This window comes from Styela clava, chromosome 12 (genome assembly GCF_964204865.1).
Source record: "Styela clava chromosome 12, kaStyClav1.hap1.2, whole genome shotgun sequence".
Classification (NCBI taxonomy): Eukaryota; Metazoa; Chordata; class Ascidiacea; order Stolidobranchia; family Styelidae; genus Styela; species Styela clava.
Genome location: NC_135261.1, coordinates 3,610,559 through 3,636,049, shown reverse-complemented (window position 1 = coordinate 3,636,049; position 25,491 = coordinate 3,610,559). Strand labels below are relative to the sequence as shown.

At 34.7% G+C, this 25,491-nt stretch overlaps 1 protein-coding gene across 6 annotated transcripts in view; it reads left to right on the top strand.

Annotated features, from left to right (window-relative positions):
- Positions 1–25,491, top strand: part of LOC120329690 (uncharacterized) — a 90,043-nt gene that overhangs the window by 28,874 nt on the left and 35,678 nt on the right. For 4 of the 6 annotated variants that reach the window (XM_039396440.2, XM_039396438.2, XM_039396434.2 and 1 more), the window contains exons 4-9: positions 16,720–17,210; positions 17,728–17,819; positions 18,047–18,446; positions 18,833–18,939; positions 23,297–23,647; positions 24,009–24,096. In XM_039396440.2, the coding sequence (XP_039252374.2) occupies positions 16,720–17,210; positions 17,728–17,819; positions 18,047–18,446; positions 18,833–18,939; positions 23,297–23,647; positions 24,009–24,096 (1,529 nt within the window). The remainder of the gene's footprint in view (positions 1–16,719; positions 17,211–17,727; positions 17,820–18,046; positions 18,447–18,832; positions 18,940–23,296; positions 23,648–24,008; positions 24,097–25,491) is intronic. The other 2 variants (XM_039396435.2, XM_039396439.2) reach the window with 2 other exon arrangements.

Below are 25,491 nucleotides of genomic sequence, written 5' to 3'. Positions count from 1 at the left end.
CCATCACAATTTAATTGAATTCGTCCAATTTAAAATAAAAGTAAGAACCTCATAATTTTTTTTTTACATCAACATAAGACCATTATCTAATTGAATATAAAATGAATTTACCGTAGTATATGAACGGTACTCCCGTAGTATATGTACCAGATTAGGGTTTGACCATACTTTTATTCCGATTGTCCTTATTTTAGTTCTATTACGATCTCGGGGACTCTCTGTGTTTGCCAAGTGAATATACCCCATGCCCATAGGTTTCAGTCCTTTCATACAACTTGATGTAGAGTAGTCGAACAAAATTAGTTACCTCCTTATTGGTACATACACTTCTGGAGTGCCTATTGAACATAATCCGACCCTCAAATATCACGAGATTGTAATATATTTTTAATGATTTTTTTGGATTGAAATATAAATTGAAATGATAAAATATTAACAATCATAAATGTATATTTATTAATATATATACGAGTAAAGTTGTTCGATACGAAATAGAAAGAACGACGATTACATATTAAGACTGCTAATTACTGTTAAATCAAGAATTGATCAAGTCTTCTCGTAGTAGACTGACTGTTGGGCTGCCGTTTAGATATAGCAAGTTGAGAATAGCGATAAGTATCGCCATTCGAATCACTGCGCAGAGGGCTACTGTCATATAGAAATAACGATTCGTAAGTATTTCCAAAATGATTGTCGTTCGTGAAATATGTACTCATGTTTCCACTTTTGATTAGTTTTCCATAACTAAATGAATTCTCTCGTCATTGCTGTGTGCAAATCTGCGTAAAATATCGTGGAATTGTTTACTGGCCACGGTTCATTGCACATACTTGGAATCAACAAATTACCAATGATTTAAAAGTCTACAGCCCTTATTGTTTTTATATTATTTGAAATTGTTCGGTAGGTCTCATCGGTAGGATTATTTTTTTTCATTCTCGTTTCTTTTTTTAGAAAAACCAACGCTATATAAAACTTACATTCAGGACGGCCTCAATTAGCTATGGGCTCTATGCCAAACAGATTGTGTGGGGGACTGTTTGGGTAGAGCTGAAAACACGTCTCCACGTGTTATTTATTACCTTGCAGTAACACCGAAATCACGATCAAAATAACGTCACTTTACGAGCCTCGCCTGTAGCGAAGTATTGCAATAGATTATTAAAATTATGTAAATTATATAGGTCACACTCAAGAGCAAGGATTGCCAGGCGCGGGAGTATAGAAGTGAGTGCGCGGCCCAGTGGCTCATAACAGCAAATAGGTTACAGGAGTATGAGGCCAGCCTTGTTCTCACATAATGCAAAATGCATTTGTGTGACCAAGACAGACAAACCTATTTAGTATGCAATCAAATATCTTTCTGGTTTATGCACCTGGCCCACCAATTTGATCTCATGGTACAAAGGGCGCATTCAGACCCCATCTAGACCCCGGGGAGGGGGGGGGCATTTTACAACGCTTACTTGCGCTCTTCGTTACGAACAAGGCTAGATACAAGCTGAGACTTACCTACTGATATCTAACGATATATTAAAGACGGTCACCACAAACTTATTTCGAGGGGTAATTTATCCAAACCATACCAGTGCTCAGTTTCAGCCATCTCGGTTGTTTGGTTCGAAAGAAGGATGGATGTTAAGTCAAAAACGCCGTATTATCACTGAACACGAGCAAAATAGTGTTGAAAAAGTCGTACGAGCTTGCCTCAACCGCTGAATACACCTATGCGTGGTACAAAGATATTAATTTTTATCTCGTTAAACCACAACGCACTTTTTTTTCCATTTTCATGTATTCCGGATCATATCGATTGATATTTTTCATGCGAAAACTCTCGATAGAACGCAATGACGAAATAATATAACGAATAAATGATTAGAAATACATTGTTCGTTGACAATTATTGATTTGTTTTTCAGTCATGGTTCACTTGTCAAGTTCTTGAATTGATTTGTTTACTTAAGAATGCTCTTCTATTTGTTTTCAATCGATTGTATCTTCTCCAAAAAACAAAATGTCAGATTATTTTCTGATTGAATGAAGCATCGTCTAGGGACAAAACTTGCTGATGCCATATTTGTGCAAACGATGGTCTAATGAAGTGGTTCTCAAACGGTTGGGCCCGCCCCTCATAGGTGGCATAGACAAATTTTTCAGGGGGCGTGATGCTGGTTGAAAATAAAAATATTTGTTAGATTTGATCTTACCCGCCTTATTTTTGATATTTACATCACTTTATTTTGGATATTTACGTTCCATCCACGTATTTTCAACGTTTTTTTTTAAATAAATCGCGTTATTATTTGGTATTTTAGCTTATTGTTAGCTAGTTATTGTTTAGGTGGGGAACGTGACTCGACAAAATCCAAAAGGGGGCACGGCATAAAAAGTTGAGAACCACTGGTCTAAAATATAGAGTTGCATTGAACTTATAACTGAAGGAATCTCAGGTGTGATCAGGTAAACGCATAAAACAATCTCCGAGGTAACGTTTTTCTAGGTACATGAAGAGTTGAAAATCGTAAGGTCCGTGTATGACGTTGACGTATTGAGATAGCCAATGGAGCTAATGGAATTCTTGATGTTGAGACAGACTTCGCTACTCATTCTTTAAAAAACACATACTTTGTTGCTATTCGTTGATTTGATATGAAAATGAACTTCTTTCTCATTTTCGTGATATCAAAAACGTATTGCTTGTAGTTTCTTTTGTGAAGAATTTTTTTTCGTGCACTTTATCAGAAGTGAAGGAGACTCATTTCTGATCAAAATTACGAGTGATCGCTAAAATGCAAAATGCCATTGAAATAGTCAGAAATATAAAGATATATGGCTTCATTCACTTACAAACACTTGTAATATTTCTACTTTTCTAGCGATGCGTTATTGAGAATTTTGCGTCTAAGTGGTTGATGCAATACGTCTTGATTAGCATTTCCGTGAGTGCTCTTGCGTTACTAATGGATCGCTCTGTCATTAGTCAATAACAAACAAATAGAGAAACGACGGCGAAAACAGATATTTACTGAAAATATTGAAGGTTGTAACTATCATTTGCATCTGAGGTGTTTATTACAGGTTAAGTCATGCTGGAAGCAGTCTTGTGGAGGATTCTAACTTTCAGATTCTATCCTATAGCCGCTATTAGCCAAGTGCGCAGTTTACACACTTGAATAGGAGTATGACTTTTAATTATCCGAAAGTCACGGTGTGCAACAGGCGGCCCGCGGGCCACAACTCAAGCCATTCGGTGTGGCCCTAGTCAACACAGAGATTTTGCCCCATCAAGCAAAAAATCCAAATTCGACAGTTTTTATTTAAAATGCGCTCACATTGGTAAATATATATATTTTTATTTTACCCCCCTCGCTGCGTTATATTATTCGCCATTTTGCCTTTTAAGCACTGTGGTTGTCGCTTATGTATTTATATATATTTTTTGTCACATTTGCAGTTGGAGTGTTTATTACAGCTTCATAATGCTTTGAAGCCATCGTCTCGCGGATCAAATCCCCTTTAACTATCTCGATGGATATTAACAGTGTAGGTCAATAATCTCTAAACTCTGAGTCGCAAGTCCGAACTCGTTTCAATCTCTACGATAACTTTTACCGGCGGTTAGTTGAGTACGAGTCACATCACCCACTCGAGTCCAACTCAATCCGAGTCAGCGAGCCTCCCCAACACTGAGTATTAGCTGGGGCATTTGCGGTTTGCACGATTGAATATGTATGAATGCCTTCTTATTAAAGTATTTTTTATACCAGTAAACGCGAGCAAAAAGTATTTATATATTTTTTGTCAGAAGCTATGGAACTCGAACGATGTAATTGATTTCTGTAATAATTATTTGGGAACGAATTTGAATTAAACGATCAATGTCTGATGAATTTTTAATAGTGATTGTTCAATAAATAGTCCAAATAAAGAAAAAATTTCATCTCCATTGTATACAACTTGGCATGAAGTGGTCATAAGTACGTGAGTCGCTATGATGTCACCAAAGTACAGGCAATGGCAGACGAAGGACATTAACTTATGATAAGAAGTTTGTTGAGGCCGAAGAAATGCGATTATTGGTGGATGAAGTAGTTCACAACTGAACAGTAGCTTGTACAAACATAATTAGCAATAAGAGCAAGTGCGCCGTGGCATGCTTGGTCATTTAAAACGACAGATTTCGAATACTAAAGGGTAATCTCCTGACGTGCTTAATTTTCTGACTGCCAATCCAATATTAGAAATATTTGAAAATTAATAGAAAAACAGGCTGGCAAAAGACGTAAATTCGCGCTGAACCAATTATATTTCAATAAGCAACTCTTAGGGTTTGAAGATTGAATAAAACAAAATAAAAATCCTATTACTACATTTTTTTTATACAAAGGATTTGCCAGTGGTAGTACATAAAATACTTTAATTGGTATTTAATGATGATTTTGCCTGTAGCGTTGCCAGGAAGTTGTAAATTGTTTGAGTAGCAGATTCCATGCCATCGCTTTAATGAGACAAATTACCAGGTGTGCGTTGTGTACAGGTGTGCAGAACTTACCTATGGTGTTGCATTGATTGTACGCCGTTAGTCAGATGGATGATGCGAGGAGTTGGACTGTTTGGGACAAGTAGGAATATTATCAAACAGATTATTTTATACTCGTCTTGTGGGAGAATAAAGTCAATAGGACGTCCTTACCATAGTTGGATAGAATATATTATATTTAACTGTGGAGAGGATAAGACGGATCAATCATATGTTTAACAACTGCAAATTTAGTTATAAACAGTGATTAGTAAACGTATTTTTGGAAGGATATTCGGTTATATAGGACGGTTGTATTGAATGGTGAACCATCAATTTAGCGTAATGCAAATCCAACCTAACCAGTTAAATAAATATACAAAACAAAGGCAGCTTAAGCATTTGCCCGTTATCCCGGTGATGCATCAGTAAGAATAGTGATATTCCCGTCTATAATTCCTTTTTTTTTGGTATTTCGGGTGCCAAAAGTTTCCGAGACCTTCGCGAAAGTGACTTTTGTACTTGCCTATAACTTTTGGAATTATTTTTTAATGAAATATCCTCTAAGAATGCGCAAGGTGGAAGTTTGTTTACTTGCTAGTCGCACACTATACGAAATGTGCGTTATAAATATAAATTTTCTCAAATTTGCAGTTTTATTTTTTAAATATTTCAATTTTTAACATTATTGCAAAAAAACACTTTTTGAATATCTTGGTCACGTATTTACGTATGTTGTAGTACGATCAATCAATATTATTGCGTTGCATTTTTACTGTTATAACAAATAGTATATTTACTATAACTTAACAGAAATAACATTCTCTTAAATACCCAAATCGTGTATCATACCGACTAAGAAGGAAATATTGTTTATAACAATTCACTGATTGTTAATTAACGAGTTTTGAATGTGGGTATAGTATATACCACAAAATGTTTGTAATATAATTAATTTGCTGTTACTTTTTCACAGTAATGTTGATTTGAAGCCAATTAAAATTCTTGATTCACGTAATTCCGGTTGTTTTGCAATCTGATGTCAGGATTATGAAAACGAATGTAAATGAGAGTATAGATAGTGTATGTTTGCTTGATTTAGTATACGATACGATTTTCCTATTTATACCGAGGAGAGGTAAGTCAATAGCAGGTTGTAATCTGATAATTCGCGGCAGGTCGTCCGGTTACTAGTCCATATCTGGTTAAGGAATAGGTAACCAGTTATTTGTTCCAATCGGCATGGCTTTCATTTGCAACATTCACGATATTCATTAAATCCTTTTACAAATTCAATTTGTTATGAAGTCAGTTCTCAATATATCCCAACCAGGTTTGCTGTTTTTTATTCAGTAATTGTTCAAGTAGTTTTACTTCATTTAATTGATCTGTGAGGACCAAAACGATATATGGTATCGATAAATTCCCTTTGCAACTTTTAAAATATTTTGAGACTTCATGGACACCCTATATATCACCAGTGTTCACAGTAAAGTTTAACCAAATGTATGGAAGGATTCACTTTAAAGCGTGAAAGCGACCCGACACCGTTACTTTATTATGACTGTCTTTCGGCTTGCGTACCGTTGCAAATAATTTGAACCTATTTCATATGGTAATTTACGTTTATACATAGAATAAATTTTCATAATTTTAACATTTGAATATTGTATTTCCGCACGACTTTAACCACCTAGACCTTGTACTTAAGTCACTATACAGCTTATTTATGTGGGATGCTCACCAGAAGTGTTGGGCGGTTTGGGCAACCAACGCATTTGCACATAATCGTACTAGCAGGCAGATTTGCATATTTGCGTCATTTAATCTCAGACTGAGCCTGCTGGGTTTTGTCAGATTAGAATGGAATGTAAATAAATATCAAAGCTAAATCGATTAAAAACTAAAATCACAGTGTTAAAAAAAGATAGCAAATATGACTAGAATTCACAAACGGATTACCATTATTACTTCGGTAATTTAATTCATGGCTTATCCACGTTCTTGTTTTTGTTCCGTCCAGCAGAAACCAACGACAAAAAGCGGACTGTGGTATGAATTCAATTATCAAATTATTGTTTTTGTTGCACTCTCACTGAGGCTTAAAATTTGCTTATATACATCAGTACAGATACCAATTCATATTCACGTACAATGTTTATCACTGTCAAAACTAATCTTGTAGTGAATTTGTTTGTTGTATAACTGTTAAAATGTATCAATAAGTTCGATGTATTTTTAGATTTAAAATTTTAAATGTTAAACAACGAGGCGTTCTGTGTTGACATTTCATCGCAACAATTTGGCATTCATGTGAACTTGTTAAGGTCATGGCAAGATTTCCAACGCCTTCGCGGAGGACGATTTGACATAGTCGTTTATTCATAAATGGGGGTGATATTGAATCTCCTTCCAATTGTCACCATGTACTATCAGAACAACATGTTGCTTTGTGCTATCGCTTGGGTTTCGGCGAAGCTAATTACTTATCCTTCCTCTATGCTTTGCTACGGTGAATATGAATGAATATAATGCAAAGAGTGAAGATGACTATTCCAAGTGAAGTAATAAGACTCTTGAATCACTTAAATTACTTTGTTTGTTTGTTTATTAATCGCATGCTTCGCCCTGGATGATCAGCCATGGACCTGAATTTATGCATGTCAATTTGTTAGTCCTTGGTAATATCGTGTACATGGGTTTTGACATCATTTTAACACGCAATGTTTTTTGCTATAGTTTTTTATAGAAGAGTCGAGCCGACGCGTTCAATACAAATTCGAATAGGTTTGACCTCTCCCTAACTTTCTCACTTGATAACGTGAGAAAACAGCTATGAATGAAGGTATTGATGATCTGACATAAGCGCCAGTCTGTTTATAATGAGCAACCTGACGCGGCTTGTTGATGCTTTATAGCCCGCCATCGGCAACCGTCTCATATCTTACTATTAATTCAGGATGTGAAGGGCTTCCTATATTGCTGGAATCGTATTTTACAATACATATCTGGCTCTCACGTCATGTTTTTTGGGTCAAATGATGATGGAAAATAACCATTTTCGGAGTCTGACTCGCCCATGATGTTGTGCTATGATAAATTTTTATTTTATTTTGGAAAACAGTGGCTGGAAAAAGTAACGTCCTTTTGTGGAGAGTCTAGTGACGAGTATGTTTTCAGTCAGGCAGTAAGAAATGTAGTTCAGAAGATGAAGTGTTAGAATTGCAAGGTTGTTAATTAACTCTGATCTACTGTGCTTGGTGGAAATCGGGTTATTTAGTTCCGCCGTGTGTAAAAGTGCTTTAATTAAGATATGTTACCTCTATTTAATAATGATTTGTCTGCGTATACGTATTCTCAGCTTGTTTTTGAAATTCACAGTTATTACGTTGGCTGGAATTTAAGTACACCAATTCATCTTATGACTAATTATGTTATTCTTTTTTTCTAAATTTCTTTGTTTCGTGCTAGACGCAATGCCCTAAATTGGAAGTGAATCGTTAAATCGGAGATCTGAGAGGCAAATTAGTAATTTGATAAATAAAAGGAAGCTGTTAGTGCGATTCAATCAAATCCGTTACGCGACAAAGGATGATATACATAAACAATTTCAAACTGTGTAATATGACAATTTCAATCCTCTATCCGTTTATCGGTAAATTCGATTAACCAGTTAACCGCTAAATAATAGCGTTGGCGAAATGTGTCATTGTTTTTCGAACGTTAGCAAGGTGTGACAGCTTGTTATATTTGGTCTAGCTTAAGCCGGAATGTAATGTGAAATATGATAACCAACCAACCATTATCGTTGACCGGAAAATCCGATTACCGGGTCAACCATTTCAACTAATAGAAGGAGGGAGAGACATTATTATTGAAATAGGCGCATTGATTTGGATCTCTATAGAAATGTTTTTAATGTCATAGCTGGGCTATATGAGTAATGTGCGATATGACAACTTCCCTCCTAAAAATGTTAAACAGGCGATCAACCGGACATTTCTTTCGAGCCCAATAATAGCGTTAGTGAATGCGTAGTCCCAACAAATTTAGCTAAACAGAGAGCTACCGCTTCTTAAAATATCGAAGCTGCATTATCACCTGTGTACATTTCTTAAAACAAATCGATCAGGCAAAAAAGGTCGCCATGAAAAAAACGAATCCATCATTCCGTTGAATGACGCAAATGTTAGGCCTTCGATTTAACTTTAACCTTTTATCTTAGACGTATAACCTATGTATTACACGTATTTTCAGTTACAGATAGTAAAATTAACTAGAATCTTATAGTTATTACAACTAGGGACATGTTTATTTCGAATCAGTTATTAAGATAAACCGTGATCTTATTGAATCGCATATATAACGCCAAATATGATTGAATAAAATTTTGATTCATCTCAAAAAAATATTATCTCTCTCAATAAAAATTATCTCTGGATTACATGTAAAATGTAGTTACATTTACAATTTTGTTAGCAGACGATATTGATGGTGCTCCCGAAAAAGACCATTCATTTGACTTTGGAGTGAATCGGAAATATATTTTGCATCATTGTATAAAATTTATTTTCACGGTTTGCAGGTTTAAAATGAACCAAATTTAGCGATTCGCCTTTAACAGTGGAGAAGTAACTCGGGAGTAAAATTCTTTGAATGGGTTTGGTTCAAGGGGAGCTTATAAAGCAACATCCGTGGAATATTCATTGATTTGAGCTCATTATTCGTGCTACTTTCAAATCCTAAGTGAAATTATTCAGTATTTTCCATGACTGTTCAAGTCTGAATACCTTATTTTATGCTTGTACGGCGACATATTAGTTAGCATCCTAGCAATCGAATATGTCGCCAGTTTTTATTTGAAATCATAAAAATGAAATGGAATTTTTGAATATCCGATCTCATAATTGCTCCAGATTCATGCTTTGCTTCTTATATTTACGTAAATCTGAGATTGTCTCTTTGTAAAAGCACTCCGTGCTACCTCACAAGGAAGCAGTACTTTTGCCCCTCAAGCTGACTTGGTAAATAATGATTTTCAGTAATTACCGTACAATGATAATGATTATGCCAGTGTCAAAGATAAGCATAAAATCATTGGCGAACACTTAGAGTTGTTATGGAAATACTAAACGTGGCGAAATTGTTAGTCCGTGGAAAATGTTCATCGCAAAAAGCATCGACCTGTGTTATGTGACTTATTAAAAGGTCTGTATAGAGAAGACCAAAGTTGAGTATCAGGTTAATATCAACGATGAGATATCAAAAAACCTTCTAGCATTAAACCGATCAATTTCTAAAAACTATTGAGCCAAGAACTAAGCATAAAATTATACTTCAAAAAAATTTGTGAATTTGAATGTTAAATATAATTGTAATGACTTCTATGTTGTTAACTCGATGGTTTTCCTTTTACGCTGACCATTATTCTAAGTATACGAGTTATTCAACGTAAGACTATAAAATCGAAGTAATAATTTTTTTTCATTACATTTCTTTTAAGGAATCATGCGATTGAAACCTTTCAATTCGGTGAATCTAGACATTAAGTGCTTTACTCCACCTTAAAGCTCACTTATACATGAACGCGTAAAGTTAACTTGTTATTTATAGTCTTACAACAAACGCACTAACTGACCTTTTTTAAACAAGTGTGAGCTGTGTATAGAAAAATCTATAGAAACGCGATCTCAAGTCTGGTCATCGTTATTTTAACGAAACGTTTATGCAGAAATAAATAATTTGACGCTTTTTTTTCGTGTTTTGGTGATGATATAACCTTAAACTTAAATGGCCTTGGAAGTCAAGTTTCTGGAATACGTCATTCTATATTTATAAAGCATGCTATGGAAAGCCTCCCAAGGCAAATAATGATCGTCTCTGTCTATGAGAAACCGTAGTTGCTTTTAGAATTTGCGGTTGGCGTAGGTTTTATATGGGTTTGGTGGTGTGAAAATATGACTTTACTATCAAACGAGGAGAAAATATCTGATGTACACTTATAACAGCGCATTTGCTCGACGATTTGCCTTTTGCCGTAGCGTATCGGAGTATTAGCAAGACAAATTTGAATTTTTTTTATATGGGAGAGCAACGGTAATAAGTTGGCTTACTTACTTGTGAACCTATACAGTGCGGATATGCGAATATAGTTATCAGTCAATCAAGTATAGTTTAGCTGATCGATTATTCGTTTTAGATGTATGGACCCCGGAAGGCGACGAAAGCGTTCACCGGTCAGGGGTTATGTGAACTAATCTGTGACAGGAGTCAGTCCGGCAATCTTGCACATAATCATCCTCCGCAGGATTCAACTGAAAACCGAGCCAACTGTCTATAATCAAAACCCACTTGTTACATTTTACAGTAAAGTTATGCAGCGTTGACTATGCTCAAAGAAATGCGACGAACTGGCCATATCTATGATTCATTAGACTGGCCGTTAACATGTCCTTTCATGATGACTAGATTTATGAGACCGTTTTAATATATATATATATATATATGTATGTATATTACAGCCATGCGCGGTGCACGTTAGTGTAATAATATTAGGGCCAATTATGATACTAATTTTATAACTGCGATTTCGAGAAGGCTCAAAATACTTGAAGTTTTGTAGATTTAAGATCGCTTGATAGTTTCCATAATTGAATAAGAGCTTTAGAAAGTTATTCAAGTTTGAATGGAGTATGTTGTTTAGTCTATTATTGGAGTGTATTCATAACAGTCTGGTGTATTTCTGTCGACAATGAGTTTATAGCTCATATGGATCATCGAGATAGAATCACGTCGTCCTCCGATTTCTTCTTCAACGAGCTTGAGCGATATTAGGACCGCGCCAAGATGACGAAATTAATCGAAGGCCCACTCTAGACTTGGAAAAGCTATTAAAATGTATTTTTAATTGGGTCGTAATTCAATCAAAGCTGTTCACAATGAAACGTGAATAAGTTCAGTTTTAACTCGTACTTTCAGCATACGTCATTTCATTATGGGCTTATGTACCGTATTCTTTTTCCACAGCCTAACATATTTCCTTCTAATCATGATTTTTTTCGCCTTAGTTTGGCTTTAGGGCCGATTCCCAGTCTCTTGGGTCGTTGTGTACGTAATAGGTTTTTTTTTCGATATGGAAGGTTTTTCATTTATTCATGTGTCTGTTTGAAATAACATGTAATTAACTACTTCTCTCAAGTTTCGATCAGCCCAATGTAAACTCAGCGCACGAATAGTAGGTTAAGAAATTTACGACAATTGAAGCAAAGTTTTTTGTTATTTTGATGTTTAAATAGTACTGAGGTAATGAATTGCATATGCTTTTAATGCGTTTTAGTTTAATCCATTAACCACGTGTATCAGAGAGGGGGCATGAGCGTGGGTGATGTTGTTGTGCAATAAAGTTACGGTAATCTTATCAGATTTCATCGCTCAAATACTTGAACAGTTATGAATCACCGATGGTTTACGAAACAAATATCTTTGCGCAACAAAAATACTCAAGTACATGTGTCATCATGCATTATTTTCAGCACGAATAAATTTTAAAGCTTTGATCCTTTGATTACTTTCAACGAAGATTTGAAGATCAGTCGCATTCCACCTACACGCTAATATAGTTACGTCATAGTACCTTAGGCGATGGAGAGAATAATTACTTGTGGGCGAACAGTCGTAAAATCAAGAAGCGATTATTTTACAACAATGTTGTAGCTTCAATTTATCTTTGTCGCATTTGTCATTTTATGAGCGAATAATCTGCATTTACAAACATTAAGTAATTAGCATTCGGAACGAGTTGTTTGGATGACAGCAATTTGTAGTTTACAACCTTTGTACAAGATTGATGAGATGTGGTCGCTGAACGTGATGAAAGGACACAGTATTTGTAGGGCACCCTATTTAATAATCAAGAATCATTATTGTTATTTATTCCACCTGAAATAAATGCATCTTTGTTGGCCAGAATAATATCACCTTGACCAGGGAGTGCCTAATTCAACGAGTATTGCTCCGCTCTTTGTCCGGTTAAGGTGAGGCAAAATATATGTATATGTAATCGAGTTGTAGTTTACAAATAGTATTTGTTTTCTGGGAATCGGTTCCACTGCTCAATTAAGCTGTTTGTTTAAAAAAAGGATAAATGACATTTAATATGTTAATGCCTACCACATTTAATCTTATTTGCTGACCAACCTTGTTAAGACGTGATAATTCGAATCTTAATTACAACCTATCATTCGTATTACTTTTCACATTAAAATAATTGATTGGCAACCTAATGCAGAAAATTCGTGCCTAATAGCATGGACATTTGTCTTCCATTAATTCTAATAGCTTTCTCGTTGGCGCCTTCTCTTGTTAAACCCTTCTCTGTGCTGCAGTGGATCAGTTGATTGTAATTAATTAAGAGATAAGACAACAATAAGATTATTGAATATATACGGACATGTTGAGAAATACGCGTACTTATAATATATACTTGATATAATTTGACAGATATAGGTCACATGAGATTTATCGGCTATTCATTTTCGTTATTCCGTAACTCACATAAAGCCAAAAAATCTGTGAAGGTGACCCATCGTTCGTGTTTTCTTGTCACCGCCAAAACTTATTACTTTTCAACCGATACCAAAATTTTCCAAAGATTGCGGTTCGCTCTGAATTGTATTACAATACCATTCATCATATTGCAAATCGCAGGCGGCTGTATCAAAGGTGATCCATCTATTTCAGTGCCAAAAGTAATTCGTTCTATAATACTGTATATAGCTTTGCACAAATATCGTTTTGGCAAAACACTTCAATGAATATTCATCTATTTCCGGGTGTGATAGATGTGCTTGTCCAAAAATGCGGCATTTGTAATGTAGCTTTCTCTGCAATAGAATGAGATATTGAATTCATAAAATTATTTTTCTGGAAGTCGGGCCGGACCGGAACTGGTTTACCTTTCTAAAATTGAATATCTTTGGAAAAGTATGCAGATTTCTACCCAATTAGTTGATTCGGAATGGCAACAATTTTCCGCTGGAAATTGACTGAAAACATTAGTTAAATTTACATATTTATTTATCGTCCTTTCGTGCTTGCTTTTGTGTCAATAATACACTACTATCGTAAAATCTGGTTCGAATTATGGATCTTAAATGCTATTAATTTAAAATTTTACGTCGAGACACTGAACAAACTATGGCGTCCTTCATTATTTGCTTATTTGTCTGCCGGTGAATGGAGAAGGGTGAACAGAAAGTAATAAAAATTCTGAGTTTTGTCATATAGCCTATATCAGGGCTACTCAACTGGCGGACCGCGGTCCGAATCCGGAGCTCTCGGTTATTCGATTCGGACCGCATCTAATTCTTTATTTTGTATCATTAGCCCCACTTTTGAAGTTTTTTTCTATAAAATCACTTGTATAGATTTAAAAATAAATGAAAATAACTATAACCCAAAATAAACAATCTTGATTAGCTGATAATCATTATTCGGTCGAGGAAGTGCGTGTTTAAGGATGCCGAGATATAATTTTTGGAAAGACAGGATCCAAATATTTTTGAAATTTTGTATGCGAATCTCCGGTAAAAATAGTTGAGTAGCCCTGGCCTATATTACTGTTTTAATGGGAACTGGTGAGAAAGTGGCGTTATTGGTTATTTCGAAGTTACAAAAGCTATAAAAGTTGATACCTATTTTTCAATAGTATTGTATAAATCTACAGTATAAATCATATTATCCGAATTGCAAATAATTCGACGAAACTTCTCTATCGTCGTCTTATTTGAAGCTCAGCATTGGCATCCGCAAGTAGTTAGGTTACACTCACGGTGTAATTGAATTGGTGAGAATATAATGATGATCTCAGTAAAATGGACCTCGGCTTATTGATCAGCAAGGTACCCACGGTTTCGCTTTTACGGCCAGTCTAGCCTGTGTATGAGATGGAAGTCATTGTCACGGCATCAGCATGTAAGTATGGCCAAGTCATTGACCTTTCAGTGACTTTACGCACGTTTTTTTACGTTATAAAAATACGTTTCATTTCGTGGAATTTTGTTCTTTCTAGTCGTATTAGATAATATAGGAAGAGTAGCGGAAAATTAGAAAGAGAAATGCGGCTTTATGTTGTTGTGACAGTGTTCTGATGAGAAGTGTATTTTGACAGCAACGTAGTTCTGCGATCATACGATTACAGATGACAGTGACAAATATTAGTTAACTTGATATATGGCTCGTTCAAACAATCGAGTGTGTGAAACCACAGCAACGTCCAAGCGTCGTAAAATTTCGAATCGCGTCTTAAAAGTTTTGTTAATTAACGGTGTACATGAACAGAAAGGAACCTCTGAAACGCGGGATCTGTCTGCGGCAACTGATTGGTAACGAACAAGTTCTGTATGTGCTGTCGAAGCTTACATTGTCACCTTGGAATTTTGTTGTAAAAATAAAAGCAAACACGTCGTTGTTATGAGGTTGTACTTGGCGTACGGCCGGTATTGTTGCTGAACGAACCGCGCAATATATAATATCGTCTGGGATTAGTTAACCCCACCCTAACGGCATTCCTATTCTGACCATGTCACGCGAGTTTTACCCGAACAATACCATATATTATTTGTAAGAAATTGAATTGTGAGCATCGTTGTAAGAGTTGCCAACTGTAACGAAAAAATCCAGAATTCAAATGACGTTCGGCAGTAGCAACGATTTGTTTTTGATTTTATTGCATACAGTGCATTCAGGAGGTTCGCACGGGTTGCGAGAACCCATTTGAGGAATATCGAACCGCTTCTTTAGTTCATCATGGTTTCAAATCATAGAACCCGTTGTTAGGTAGTTTCATACAAAAGATTTTTGAAATTCTGATTCTCATTACTGATTGTATTATCTCTCATTTGTTCGCTGTTATAATAACGCCCGATAACAGTACTGGTACCAAGCTATGCTAGAAACTGAATACAAAATTTTCTACATGTAATCGGCCTTTTCAATGATAAATGGCATCCGTGAAAGGAGTATGGGCGTTTTAAAGGCGTTGGCACAGCGGTTTCACACGCGCAACTCAGCCCATACTATACCTCTGAGTGCACTTGAATGGTTAGCATAATTGTTGTCGGGTGTTGTGATGAGTAACGTTAGTTTAATGAGCATACGAAGTCAGAAAATGTCTGCCGCGTTGTTTACAGGCCTTATTAGATTCATATTTTTGGGATCACCGAAGTTCACAGCGCGTACATACCAGCATACGGTTCTGCATATATCGCGATGCGAATTCGATGCAGAAAAACAGCTGTTTACCTAATAGAATAATTTTGATACCGGTATGTGTGCCAGAATAGGCTGTGTCAATATTTTATATGAGGTTATATGAAAGAAATATAGCTATCCATTCCGGAAGTTTAAACGGCATGTGGTGTTTTTGGTTAATGGTTAACTAGCTGCATTTGATACTAGCATATATCTGTATATCGTATACAGTGTATTACTGTATTAGGCAGTATGAGTTGAAGGTGGCATTGTACCAGCAGTGATTGTGATGTATTGAAATATGTACTGATGTAGGAGAAAGGGGTTTATGCATTATCATACCTGCATTCTTTGTATTTTGACATGACAATACAGCTAGGATATGTGTATAATTAAAACGTTTCAAAATGGTGTCTATGATAACTATTCCATGATAACTAATGATGATCAATCTCTTGGTATCTTTGTCAAAGGGTTTGTTTTATTTTAGAATGGGTTTATCCTGATTCTTATTAGTGATCATAATCCCAAGCACAGAAGTTGAATGTACTGAAACCGATTAGACTGTCATGTTGATTATGGTCTTGAAACTTATTATCATAGTATTATAGGTATATTGTACCATGAAATTGTTGTCTGGTTTGCTATAATACAAAATATTAGACTACATGGCTTCCTCAATCGAACGTGTGTTGTGCAATAGTGGTAATTCTACTCACAAACACAGATTATACAGAGATTATATTTTACCGAATACTGTGTAAGACATTGGTAATCTATGAATTGTTGAATATCATGATATGATTTCATAATAGGAAATGTGTGTAGATCATTGTGTATATTTTCATATTAAAATTATTTTCACTTTACCACTTTTTTTTACTATTTTCATGTAAAATTCGCTCATGATTATGCAAATATAATTTGTTTTTATTCATTTACAGTGAACTATCAGATCATGATACTACTGATTCTGAGAGTCTAGAAGATAAACTACAAGCATTAGAGGGCAATATATCACCCGGAACAGTACGAGGGAATATATCTCCTGAATTATTTGTCGACGAAGCATTAAGTGACGCTGCTGAAAATCATTTATCTCCACTAGATGTCAATCTAACTAAAATTGAGGTTATTGAACTGGAACTACCCCCAAGAACCGACCCCATAGTGGATATATCTATACATCAAGTAACTAAAGAACCTTCTGTGTTAACGAGACCGCAGGAGGGCATCAAAACAACTAATATTCTCCCCCCGATTCGGGATGATAATATGTTCAACGGTGGACTAAGATACTACGATAAAGGTCCAGAATACGCTGTACCAATGCGTGATATGAAAATCACAACTATACCTTCGAAACGTGCGATTCTTGTCAGCACAGGAAGCGAAGGATATACTGATCATGACAACATGGCAGCCCAGAGTTCAGGTTTGGCAATTTTTATATGATGTATTTAATGTTGTGTTGCTTTGCTTTCTTGAGATGTCTGCCTATTTTGGAGTATCACAGTAATATCCTGAAATTTCAATCAATTTTTCTCCATTTCTTGAATAAATTCTTTTTCTAAATTTTTTGATATTCCCTAATTTAATGCACAATCAAGCAAAAATATTATGATTATTGCATTGAGATATCAGACCAGCTTTTAAAATTTTGAGCAGAAAGGGATCATGCAAATAGTGCATATTATTGCTAGGAGACTTTATTTCTGACACGACCCACCAGGTCATACTGTACTTGTACTGCCTATTATGCTCATTATTTAGCAAAAATCTACCCCTTGCTGCAATGTACGGTAGGTAGTCTGAATAGGTAGTCATGCAACAATAACATTTACTGAGCCATTTTCATTTTTGTTCAATTTAACTTGCACAACTTTTATGATCAGTATGTAGGATAAAATCAGATTACCAATTTCTTCTCATCAATATATATTTTTTCATAGCAGGCGAGCGACGGGATTCTGTTTATGATGAAGGTAACTCATACAATGGTGCAGGCTATGCTACAATAGAAGAATATGATCCACAAACTAATGTAAGAAATTATTTATTTGCTACAAGTACAACCTAGGCTGAAGTAGTTGGCTAGGGTTTTTAGGATGAAAAATATTATCATTGTTATCTCTTACCCTCTACTTATTGCACACAATAGGCGATATTGATTTATGTTTTCAGAATACAGAATTCTACGTCTTTCCTATGTGAATACACTCAATTAACTCATCAGTCTGAATAGTTAAATTTATTCCAATTGGTTTTTAGAATGCAGATAATCTCCCTGAAGATGTGCAAGAACTTTTAAATGGATTACAAGAAGGCCCAGCCAGTACCAGTGACATTGACAGTGGTTTTCATGGAAGTTCTATGGCTTTACAACAGAACCGAGGAACGAATGGACATAACCATGTCACTTCCCAGAGCTCAAATGATTTCAGTGAAACTTTCAGTCCAGACTCTTCACAGTTTCATAGCACAGAAGCCTCCCCTACATATGATGATGGGAAGATATTTCTAGCAGACAAACCTGGCATTCATCCTGAAATTCACAAAACAGAGCCGGTCGTTGTAACATATTGCAGCCAAGGTTCTGGTCCTGGAAATTCAGGTCAACCTGTAACCAGAGAGGTTGCACTTTCACCCATGCATAAAGCACGACAGCCAGGTATTAAAATTTATGGATTCAATGGTTGAGGAACCGTTTGAGAGGATTTTTTCATCGATATCAAGTTTATTGCAAATTGTAATAACTTAGAGTTATAAATATTCTCTCTGTCCCAATGTTAGCACGCAGGGATACTATGGCCAAAAATCCAAACAGTATAGAATTTCTTTATTAACTTTTGCATCCGAGTTTAAGACTATAATCTAGACCGGGGGGGGGGGGGGGGAATTACTTTTCTGAGCAGGCCAGATACATATATAAGACGTAGTTCCTGGGCCGGAGGCTTAAAACTTAATATGAGAAACTATAAAAAAAAAAAAAAAGTGAGGACCTTTGGGACTGAAGAATTGAAGATGTTCTCATATCTGTTTATTTTTTCGTTTTAGGTGTGACAATGTCAACCCAGACACTGCCTGAGCCACAAGAAGCTAAAATCCAGATCATAACAATGAGGAATGTTTACAGACAAGAACAGGTGGGACATTTACAAATGGTGATCTATTTTTTCAATATCCAAGAAGAAAGTGAAATTTAATAAAATTGATATGTCACTGGTTTGTGATCTAGAGATGCTATACACAAATCATATTGTGGTCGCCTGTAACTCTGCTCATAGATCAATCTCTTTGATTTTTGATTTAGTGCAAGTGACATTGGTTTGAACAAATTTCGTTATAAAAAACATTAATAAATTCAAATTGAGGGTGGCTGTTATAAATCCATGTACAAATGCTGAGAAGATTAGTTTTTTTTTTCATTGTTTGCCTCTTACCTGTTGTGCATGTACTCAACTATGGAATTTTATTAGAGATACATTCTTGATAGCTCATTATAAGACATGAATTACCGTACTTTTATACAATACCTATTCACTCTTTCGTTCTGAACAACATCCTATATAAGCTGCCAGTGCCATTGCAATAAAAGGATAAGTAAAAAGAAGTCCATTGTGCTGCCCCATGGTACAGGTCTAGAAAAAGCAAAGTCCGTCATTTGAATGAGTATTTATTATTTAGGATTCAATTTTCAAAATCAGAAAACTGTATTTGATGTATTTTGAGTCTGCTTTAAAAAATGATATTTTGTAGGATGTAGTGAGGCTCATAATTTAACAAACTTGTTTGTGACATGTCTCTGTCAGCACTTTGTCATTTTGTGTCTTTCAGATTGAAATCTTCCTCCACTATACCTAGAATAATATTGGTATAGTCCTATGTTTATGTACATAAGAGAGATAGGGCATCAATTATCAAGACAGATGAACAATAGCAAGCTATCATTGTGTGATATAGCAACAGATGGCTCAATTTTAGTTTAGGCAAGTGTGACTGATGTGTTTGTGGTCAGGAATGTGGAACATCAATGCAGTTTGCTACAATAAATTTAAATAAAATTTTTGAAATTTAGATGTTGATTTTATTAAAGGAATATCGGAAAATTTTAAAATTACTACAGAATCTTATGTAAATAAGTTTGTAGTATACATTTTAGTTCGATAATTAGAGGTGATTTCTTATAAACTGAATGAAAAAAACACTTTCAAATTATTTAAAATGATAGGTTTAAAACTTCTCTTTTTGTATGTAAATTGTACATGATTTGAGGATATTTAGAATTGATGGGCAAACTTTTTTATATAACATTGAATCACATCTTTTGCTCCGAACAAGACCTTGTACAAGCACCTACTGAAATCGAGTTATATGTGATGAATGATGATCTGCTTTTTTGGGAAGAACAGAATCTGTCTACCTTGGCATTGCCTAGGTCAGGGCTACACTCAACTGGCAAACCGCGGTTCGAATCCGGACCTTTCAAGTATTTGGTTTGGACCGGGTCTGATTTTTTTTATTCTGGAGGATTGTCTCCACTCAACTTTGGATATGTAAAAGGATGTGAAATATTATGCGGTTACTCAGTTTTCCACAACTCACGTTTTCTTAACTTTTCAACAGAAAAGATAGAGTCACTAAAATATAGTTAGGCGCAGTATGAAATACATTTTTTGGCCAGAGTGGACCCCAGGAATTTTCAAGTTTCGTATACGAACCTTTAGCAAAACATTTATATACAAACCACTTATCAAATATATGCGTCAGGAATCATAGCCAGTGTCTCAAATGAGTTGAATGTCAATGCATACACACTCGTCTAAATCTACATATTTTATTTGTTATTATATTTGGTTTAATACATAAATATACATACAAAATGCCAGTATGCTATAGATACCTCAATTCTTTCATGCAGTCAGGACCAAAATAGACAACATGAATTTTAATATCCATTTAGCGTGACTCAGCTCTGTTTCCACAACCGTGGAAGAGTTGAAAATCCTTGTTTGACGATGATATTTCACGCGTGATAAAATTTTGTCATCCTCGACTGTCGTGAATTTCTCACATGCCTATATATGGAATGGAATGGGGTTACGTTACCCCCTGGGTGATTAAGTTTCTTTTGTGTGACTTGATGGGTTGTAAGGTGACCTGAATTATGTGGTGTTCCCAATTTAAGAATATTTTTGGTGATGTGATTTTATGTAAATGTGTTTAAAGTAAGCAGGATATCAGGATATCTCAATTTATTGACCTTTTTAGCCTGTTTATAGATAAGGTTTGCTAAAGGTAAGATATCAAATTTACTTATTTTTTGGCATGTTATCAGCCTTTCAGATTGTGATAAAGTTATATCACAACTAGTAAATTTCATGGCATTTTGCAGTGGGCCTATATTTTTATCTAACATTGTATTTATTTTAACATATTCTGGATTATGATATGAGAGGTAATTTTGTTTTGTATGCTAGGTTCTGTTTTACTGTTAGGGTGAAATGGGGTGAAATTTTCCACAAATATGGCTTATTATGTGTTCAGTTGGTCTGTTAGTAAGAGACTTGCCTATGAACAATGAGTTTTTATTATATACAGGGTCCAGAGTTGCTCAAAATGTCTATTTTACAGTTATTTTTTATTATCTGAGAGCTGAAATGTTGGCATGTAGTCTTTCAAACTGTGAAACTTTTAGAAAAACTGCAATGCACTAAATTGCTTTGTTAAATACAGTATAAAATGTTCAGTGAATTCACTGTGTTTTTAAAACACACCATGTTACAGTCTCTTAAGTCTATACATATTCTAGCTTTTAGGTTTATATCTGCATAAGCGTGCCTTTTTAATAATAATAATTTTTATTAATGTAATTAGGCCAGTTTGGACTGCAGCAGTCCTGAAATACCTTAATACCCGGCGATCAGAGACATGATGCTGACTAGGGCCATATAGTTACTGGGCAGGAAGAATTTGGTAACGATGTTTCATATGATTTCTGGTGGAAGCGTATGTAGTTAAAAGGGGAACACTGCATGGCAAATGCTTATAATCACACCAGCAGGCTTTTATATATCACTGATGCATCTAAAACTTTGTGATTTTTAATTTATCTTCTTCTGTCGTCTATGCCCCATTGATGGAGCATATCATCAATAGACCACAGTAACTCGACTAGGAACCTCTTTTCGCTCTATTTTTGTCTCCTTTGTTTGATGCAATTTAATTTAGTAAATTTACACAGAATTACTCTTTTAGAAAGGAAGTTGTTCTTAAAAGCATTCTGTTTAGTATTCATTAATGAAATTTCTTAGTTCAGTGAAGGGCCATCAGAATGACTGAGATTTAATAATTATTTGCATTGGTTTATTCGAGTTTAAATTCCATAAATCGTGCTATTATGTGACAGATTACTGAAAATGCAGCAAAATATGTTAGAAATCATCATGAGAATATTTGAATTTTCATTAGATTAATTTCGATTTGAAACATTTACAAACAAAATTATGATTAAAATACAAGTACCATAAATTGCATATTGCGATTCTGTTGCAATATGCTTGAGGAACTCCATAAGATTTTTTGTTATTTCAATATGTGGTATCCAGTATATTCAACTTTAAATTTTCTTGTACCTGATTCCCTTAATTCTCTTTAGCCATATGTTATTGTTGAGATATCTGATTTTAGATAGTTTAATACAAAATTTGTTGATCACATTATCATCATTGAAATGTGAGGCTTGGTCTTACTGGTAAAGTTTACACTTCAAGTTGTAATTCATATTGATGAACATTGAGTAGAAATCTCCAAAGACCAATCTCCAAATTTAGTTTACCGTATATGATATTCTGTATAATTTATCTCAGCAAACTTGTATTTGTTATCGGTAAGTATGTTGATAGGTGCTTGTCTGTCTGTCTGTTAGATGCATGCGATATCTCGCGAAAGCTAGGTTGAATCTGCTCCAAATTTTGCATGTGCATTCATCATATCTCGGACCAGAAGTCTATTGATTTTGGATGAATTATGTCGTATAATTAGCGTGTTATTATTAATTAGTGATGGGACACACGGTGTCACTATAGGGTCATGAATCGAAACAGTAGTTTCGATCGATAAGTCTTCGGTCTCCGACTGATATTCTCGTTTTGGAGTTGTACTATTGTAAGATACAAAACAAAATTTCTATTTATTATAATAATACATCATCAAATAATCATTTAGGAAATTTTATATCAGGTATATGTTTTTGTAAGGCGAATTTCTGGAATATCAAACTAACTTTATCTGAAAACCTGAATGATTGAAATTAGCAGTTATGATCATATCCTCAAATCATTTTCTGTGTAGCCTTCCTAACAAAGATTTCTGTATCCGAGAATGGGATTTTGTTTAAATGACATCCAAGTATACTCGGGTACAATGCGAAATTCCACTATCAGTGAATCAAATCACAATGGTCTCCTGCTCACTTTTTCCATGAGTTTTAAAACCCTTTTTTACTGTTTTTATGTTCAGGGTCCCACAAACAATAACAATAATATCGACCACAGGCCACCATTACCGACAAAAGAAGCACGATCACCCACTACTAATCCTCCGCAAAGTTTCGGGAATAACCGGCCAGTTGAAAGAAAACAGATTGCTATAGGAACAGTTCCTTTGGCAAAGGGAAATATCACTATGGGAACAGTTGCCATGTCACCTGAGGCTGTTACCATGAGAACTCCTGCCACCATGCAAACAGATGATGTCTCAATAGACTCTTATTATGATGACATAGATGAACAAGATAATGAAAGTATGAAAAATGTAGAAGAACAGATCAAACATGCTCAGAAGCATCTAGTATTTTTGCAAGAACAGCAGGTGAGTCTTGTACATAATTTAGATATTAAATGGGTTTCCATCACATTGTTTTTCACCAAGACTTTGATGAATCTCTCACATCAAAAACCTTGGCATGTAGCTCCCTACAGTTTGTATTAAAATGAAGTTTTTCATACTTTTTGTGTGAGATAGAGAATTGATTTCACTTAAAAACAACTCAACTTAATAAATATAATTAATAAATAAATGGAGAATCACTTCTCTTTCGGTTTCTGACTTAGATCAAGTATGGCAAGTGGATTCCCACACTAGTTAAGATATCATCTTACAGGCAGCCCAACTTCACCCATGTAAGAAATAAAGCCATTGCCCTTAAGACTTTTGTATTATTTTTATGCAGGAAAAGCTCAAGCAACGTAAAGAAGACAGATCGAAGTTCAAAGAAACATTGAAAAGAAACTCGAGTGCTTTTGAAAAACATTCACAAGGTAATTTCTGTTGATTGGTAGTACTACAGTATGACTGTCCATAGAAAAAGGGCTCCTAATTTCAAGGCTATACCACAGATAAATCGTTGCATCTAATTTATAACATGAAATCCTGATTATGCAGCAATAAGAAAATTATAATTTAATTAAAAAAACAATCATTGGTTTAGAATTTTGTTTAAAAAAAAAACAGTTTTATCCTTAGCAACTTATTAGATTAGCAAATAATTTTTTTTTATAAAAAGAAAAATTTTAAGAAAATAATCGTTTTTGGGAAATTTTGCAACTGAAGACCTTTTTGATGTGACCACAAATATATAAATTGCTGTACATTGCCTTAATTTTCGTCATACATTATTGGAATTGATATATGAATGAACATATGAATATCGTATTTTGAATGGTATCCTCCCACAATTTACACTTTAAAAGTTGTACTAGGTATTTGATTTCAAGCTCAGTAGCAGAGACATTAAAATTGGATATATTTATTTGTTTTGAGAAAATTCAAGTACATTCAAGACAACATTGGTTTTACCTGATTTTGAAAAAACAAACACATAATTGCAGATATTTTAATAATGTTTATTTATCCTTTGTTACTATGGTTTTCTGTCTGTTTATTGTTTATGCATCTTATTACAGACACTTGTCGAGTGTTGAAGTGGGTTTTGACGAAAGCACTTCAGTCTTTTAATAAATTGTTATTTCATTGGAAAGTAACTCAAAAACTACCTGGCTAATTATAGTATTGAAAGTCTAATTGTTGACTCTGTCTGAATTAAATGCGCATAATGTCATGTACACCTCTGCAGGTTTAGATAGTTTGTAAGCTACATTATTTGAATACAGACCACTTCAAGCATGGCCTAATCTGTTTGTTCTTGATTCAATAACTTTACTTTGATTAACAGAATTAACATTCTCATCCTTTTTGTCTAAGGATTATTTCTTGTTATGAAATCCTCTGCCAATTATTTATGATCCATGTCTGAATGCATTTTAACACTTATTTCTCCAATTAATTCAAGTCAATCTCATCTTTAATCAGCCTTCTTGCTCACTAAAATGCTGGCAACTATACACATTACATTTGTACATATAATATATTTCGTTAATTCAATTTTCTTACATGTAACTCTACATTCCAATCCAATTACAGGCTGTGATATTTTTTTAAACTGTTTTCATTTTAAATAATTACACAAAGACACACCTGCATGACACGTGACTAATTTCATGCTTCAGATTTTTTCAAATTTTAGTTAACTAAATTTTCTAATTGTATATAATTAGTATTGGCCGTTGACATCTTGAGTCAAAACAATGTGGGCCATCTATGATCATTTCTGGATTTGAAACATTGAAGGTTAAAGCTTTAGCTTCTGAAAAGTT